This window comes from Ctenocephalides felis, unplaced genomic scaffold, assembly GCF_003426905.1.
Source record: "Ctenocephalides felis isolate EL2017-DRISC unplaced genomic scaffold, ASM342690v1 CF-g0.4_SCAFFOLD_03572, whole genome shotgun sequence".
Classification (NCBI taxonomy): Eukaryota; Metazoa; Arthropoda; class Insecta; order Siphonaptera; family Pulicidae; genus Ctenocephalides; species Ctenocephalides felis.
In genome coordinates, this window is record NW_020539726.1 from 24,825,990 (window position 1) to 24,832,335 (window position 6,346).

Genomic DNA, 6,346 nt, shown 5'->3' on the forward strand with positions numbered 1-6,346 from the left:
TGAATTCGAATCATTCATCCCGATGTTTTCTGATTGACGTCTTCATCAGACGAAGCGATAAAATTATGCTGGTCGAATTTTATGTACATTTTTTAATGAATTGGACACCGAAAGTATGACTGTACATTTATATCAATTTCTCTAGAACTTTCTTATATGTATAACAATGTATACATTATAAAATATTTAATGTAGTATAATTTTATTGCTCCGCCTTATAAAGCTAATGAGTCAAGTAATTATAATATTGATATGTACAAAAGAACTATGAGTATATTTATATTTGGGTAGGAAGTCGAGGTCGCAATATGTTTATATATATATATATATATATATATATATATATATATATATAGAAACATATATGTGTGTGTGGTAGTGTGTGTAGCTTATTTACAACGTAATATAATCCGGTTTTAAAATTGTGAGTAATTATTAAATTCATTAATCGTCTTCGTACGCTGTCTATAACAATATGTTTCCCTACAAACTAATTTTTTACATACTACAAATTAGTATAACTACAAAAATAATGGAATAAAAATACTATATACTAGACATATACATTATCGTAATTATAAAGGTAATCACAACAAAATTAGCAGCTGTCGCCCTGATAAATAGTTCACGTTTGACACAGAAGAATATTATGGAATCACTTTAAATAAACATTATGTACAATTATTTTTATATAAATTTATATGTCGTTTTTAAGCCAATGCATGATTTTATCAGGCGACAAGGCGGGGAACGATTTTGACTTTTTAGAATTGGAATGGCTTTTTATTCTGACGAAACTAACAATAATTTTTAACAGCATTATTAGAATTTCAATAATAGAATATGCAACATCAAAATGCATCATCAACAATATTAATATAAATTTAAATTATGTCTAATTAAATAATCTCTAAACATTATGCAGTTATAACATATCTTAGGAAGAACTGATAATGAAGTTTACACTTCTAAGTAAACCCTGACGGCAATTCATTTGAACCAATGAGTATATTATTGACCAAAAAGTTTCATGATTAACAGAACAAAACGTCTTTTATAATATATTTAGCATATCATTGTTATCATATGTGCATAATAAAGCCTAATAATTGTAAATCTACTTATGAGCATTTCTTCTATAAATATCTAAATTGGTGCTTTACATGATATATATATATATATATATATATATATACATGCACAAGAATATCAAGTAATAAAGTATAATTGAGAAATATCAAAGTTACTATAAATATAGAGTGAATATAAAAATCTCAAATAAAATATTTTCTTGACTAAATGGAATTATATTGAATATAAACTGGCAGTATATAAAAGTTTTATCTATCATAGGAACGGCAATATGACACGTGATAATTTATCACGTATTCAAAGCCATATTGTGTTGTAAATCGACGAGTAATCATAACAGTCGGATAAAATACCTGAGTTGAAAATAAACTAAATGAGGATTCTAAGCGAATAAAAAACACTGATTAGAACTTCTTAAACAATAATCAACCGAAATTAGGTCACCATACCTATTCCAAGCAAACGACAATAAACAAATAATTTGCTTCTGAATAATAAACAGATTTCAACAGAAAGCCACTAACTTAACACGGGCATTCATAATGATATGTGCAATTGAAGGTTTATCTGAATCATTAGAACAGAAACAAATTGTCTATTCGCTACTGTTGTCCATTCGAGGAAGCGTTCTGTTGTTGCATTTGCATTTGTTCATAATTGAACGCCTTATTATCTTCCTCAATTTTAATAAACTTCTCTTTATGCATTCGTTCCATATGCCTTCCTATATGCATTTTCTGTTTGGCCCGATACACACAGTATGGACATTGGAATTGAGGTTCCTTACCGCACTCCCATTTTTGATGGTTTCTTAGCGACGACTTTAATTTGTACATCCTTCCGCAGTCTGGACAAGAAAAACCAGGAGTCATCGCATTCGTAGGCTGAGAGACAGACAAATCTCTAGGCAACATCAGGGGCAGTGAACCTTCACGCAACTGCGTTATCAGAGGTAAAGCCAATCTTGCCGACCACTGGTCCCAGCTCAATCCGGCAATGCGAGTAATACTCAAATCTTCAGCTGCAATTAAAAACAAAAAGGCCAATAAGGGCCACGAATTAATTGGAAATAATTTTGAAACTTTGGTAAATTTCACTACTACTAACGTTGTGATCCAAAAGATAATAACCAAACTCCTGAATACGTAAAATTAACCATGCAATCAGAAATAAAAATCATGGCAAGTTAAATACAAGCTGTTGAAACCAATGATACACTGCAAGACGGAGCCATCACACTTTTGTTGAAATCAGAACAATTTTTTGCGATGGCTATCATCTTTTGTATTAATATACTTCAAACTTCATGCAGAAAGCGCAATCTCTTTCATCCAATTACTTGGCAGCAATTTATCACAGAATTATATACAACTCTAAGATTCGTGATTATTTTATTTGGATACAAAACTATTTTTCTAAAATAAACATGATTCTTAGAGCAATCGTTAAACCAAACGAAGTTTGACAAATATCAATAAGTGTATAAAATAAAACATCGATGTGCATAATTTTTTATTACAAAATATACTAAAAAAAACAAAGTTAATAGAACAAATAATAATAAAACAAATAATTACAAACTAGCAATCACATGTTTACTTCCATTATATGGCGCGTATAGTTCCATAAAGTTAGATACCTTCAAACATACTTTAAAGTCAAAAATTGGAGTCTTTAGATAGATAATAAATCCAAACAGGAGCCACGTTAATTTGTCATGTCCACCAGGAAACCTGAAAAAGAAAAACATTGAATTAGTGTGATATTAGAGAAAAAACTACAACTAAAAATATACTTATCTTGAATTCTCTATTAATGATAGCATGATTATTTATTTAGATAAGTACCTCTGCAGCAATCTATAAACATGAATAACTCTGAAAAATAAAAACAAATAAAAAGTTAATAGCAATTTTGAGGTCATGTGTTCAAGTCAAACCCATTTTCAAATCAAAATCAGAAATCATTATAAAAAACATATAGAAAACAACAACTCAAAAATTCAACTGAACTGAAAGATGACAAATTAATTTCATTACATTTATTTTAGTATACTATAAAATAAACATATCTTCTTATTCTGTAAACTATATAATAACTAACACAATAACATCTAAATGAAAATTAAATGTAATTAACAAAAAACCGAACCATAATTACTATTAAATGATTGTCGATAACTAAACAATTCATTGCTTAAATAAATCCAGCACCAGTTTTAAATGAACAATATGAATACAGTGATTATATATATATATAATATATATATAAATATATATATATAATAATATATATAGAGATATATATATATATAATATATAAATAGATAATATATCTATATATTTATAATTTAAATATATATATCTTAGATTATATATATATATATATATATATATAATATATATATATTAAATCGTTTTAACTATTTAACAATGGTATGTCAATTATATTCTAATAATATATTTTTACTATCTTACTTATAAATTTGCGCACAAAATATATTATTTCATTTGTTCTGTTTCATAAACTTTAAATGATCTAAATATATTAATAATATAAAATATAATAGTATATAATAATCTTCAAAATCTCTATAAATTCATTATAATTTCTAAATATTGCTTATAAACAAATATCTAGTTGGAAGTTTTCATATATAGGATATAGTTATTCTAGGCCTAAATAATTTCAACAAAATTCTTTTTTATATAATTTTTTTTTTTAATATTTTTATATGAGTAATAAATGTAATAATATACTCGTCAGTCAAAGGAAACGAAGAAGAAACTTTCTTTGAAATATTATTTAAATATATCTATACTCGTATAGTACTCGATATTATAAGTTAATTTGCTAAAATAGTTTAGCAATTATAGATAACTTTGAATACTTTGGTATTATGTTATTAATTACATAGGTCAAATTTTATTCACTATGATGATTGAACAGCAATACTTAATATAAATATATTGCATAAAAGTTATTTGGTTATTGCTTTAAACTTTACAAATGCTTGTACATAAAAATAGCACATTTTTTAACCTAATCCTAAAGGATTTTAACAAAATATAGCTTCTTTAAAAATATATTATGCGTTATCGACATGTTATTGTCTCATGCACCATTTCATTTATATAAACCAATTATATATGTAATTATTTACTAATGTTAACTGCAATCCTGTTGCAAATATTTTATCATTTATAGGCACTTGGGTGCAAATGTTAACAAAGGCTCTTAATAATTTCTTAAAAGAGCGAAGGAATTATTCTAAGGCACAATTTACAAATTATCTAATTAATATATTATAATTCATTTCCGATCTAAATTAGCCTGACTCTATGTTGTGGATAATAATATTCAACTATTACGATTCATACGAGGAGATGTTAAACTTTTATCATGGTGTTTGCGTACATGGACACCTAAATTACCGCGTTGTTTTGCTTTATAAGGGCAATAAGGGCACTGATGAGATGGCTCTTTTCCTCCGCATTCAACGTTTTCGTGCCTTCTCAAAGTGCTCTTCCATCTATATCTACCGCAATGTCTGCATACAAATTTGGCCTCCACATTTTGGTCACCGTCGCCTACAAGTTGCGGTAATATGATAGATGCTAACGCAGTTTGAAGAGCAGGATGCTGCAGATTCTTAACGTCTTCATCTTTAGATGAAAACGTCAGAATGGGTTGGTCAGGTGGTAAGGCTATCTCACTTTCGTCCGGCAATTCGATGTCATCAAAATCGTCATAAAACACTTGTTCGTCATCTGAAGACTGTTCTTGCAGAACAGTCACAACTTTGGCAGTTGCATCTGGGTCTACTTTGGCGTTACTGATATCTTCTGGTATCGAAGCTTCCTGAATTGGAGTTGCTGCTACTTCAGGAATGTTTTTATTTTGTTTGAAGCGACGGGAGTACTTGACGATTGGCTTCGTTCCACTTTGATCACCGGCCTTCTTTCCACGTTTTTCACTACCTCTGGTTGAACGAGCTCCACCTGCTGATTGAAAAACTAGTGAGGTTAGAACAATTTGATTTATATTTATTCATAACATATAAAAGTGTCCTGTACCAGAACTGTGCTCCCAAGAAGACATGTGCACGAATGAGAATTACAAAGAAAAAAGTGCATTTCTAGGTGGTTGTTGTGCGTTTCGGGTACACATATGATGAGTTATGACAAGAAGAAATAATTTGATATCAATTATAAATAATTTCTAATGAAATTTAAAAAAAGAAACAAATGTAATAAAAAAAAGTCCAAAAAGCAGAAAATATAAAAATTGATATCAAATCATATGAAATAAGCATAACATTAAACACATAAAGACAAGTGAAGAAGAACAAAATAAAACGTCAAAACTGTCAAAATAATATTTATTAACAAATTATATCCATCAAAATTTAATAAAATAAAAATCTGTATTCATAAACTTCATAAACTTACTAAAAAAATGATATCTTGAGAAATGATTCTGAAAAATCTGTAAAAACCATAATCAGCACATTCATTTTCAGCGAGATTCTGAAACAGGAAGAAAAGTTAGTAAATATCTGTCCTAATTTTTTAAGTACTTTACCTCAGAATACTAGAAAAAAATTGACTATAATAATTATAATTGAAAAATTATTGTCCATTATAATATAATTTAATTCATCACAGGTTAATATCAACATTACATATTATATTCTTAGTTATAACTAAGTGTTAGTTATAACAAAGATCAAATTAATAAAATATATTTATTTATAGTACAAAATCCTTATTATCAAGTCTTTTAATAGAAATTTTAATCAAATATATATTATCAGATAACAGTTTCTTAATAATCTCACTAAAATTAACCGAAAAGATAGCAATATATCTTTTCATCAAAATCAATAGTATCATGAATGTAATTTTGTAAATATGAAAACACAATACTATTTTCTGCACTAACAAGTGACGTTGAAGTTAGAAAAGTTGGGAAAATAAGGTTTGTCTGATTTGCAAGAAAAAAAAAAGTTTTATTCTATTTCTTACAGCACAGACTCCGAAAGTTTGGAACTTTCACATCAATTAATAGGTCGTACCAAAAATAGTAGGGTGTCATATTAATATAAAAATTATGTAAGTGTACATATAATATATATGATTAATAAACAATTTAATAATATTAATAATCAAAAATTTGTTAAATGCTAAGAATAAAATATTGGCAAATAAAGTTTAATTTTTTTATATCACAATCAGTAAATCTTAAAGATTTA

At 27.3% G+C, this 6,346-nt stretch overlaps 1 protein-coding gene across 1 annotated transcript; it reads right to left on the reverse strand.

The window, feature by feature from the left end:
• Window positions 1-1,329: 1,329 nt before the first annotated feature.
• On the reverse strand, window positions 1,330-5,193 carry LOC113388271 (zinc finger protein 718-like). Its single transcript, XM_026625667.1, has 3 exons — window positions 5,169-5,193; window positions 4,488-5,108; window positions 1,330-2,188 (listed from the first exon to the last, which is right to left on the reverse strand). The coding sequence occupies exons 1-3, from the start codon at window positions 5,191-5,193 to the stop codon at window positions 1,695-1,697; spliced, it is 1,140 nt and encodes a 379-aa protein (XP_026481452.1). The 3' UTR covers window positions 1,330-1,694.
• Window positions 5,194-6,346: the final 1,153 nt, after the last annotated feature.

Coding starts and splice junctions, on each gene's coding strand:
- LOC113388271 (XM_026625667.1), bottom strand. CDS start 5,193: ATGTCTTCTTGGGAGCACAGTTCTG. Junction 5,109..5,168: donor TTCTTGGGAGCACAGTTCTG/GTACAGGACACT, acceptor TAACCTCACTAG/TTTTTCAATCAGCAGGTGGA. Junction 2,189..4,487: donor ACGCAAACACCATGATAAAA/GTTTAACATCTC, acceptor CGTTAGTAGTAG/TGAAATTTACCAAAGTTTCA.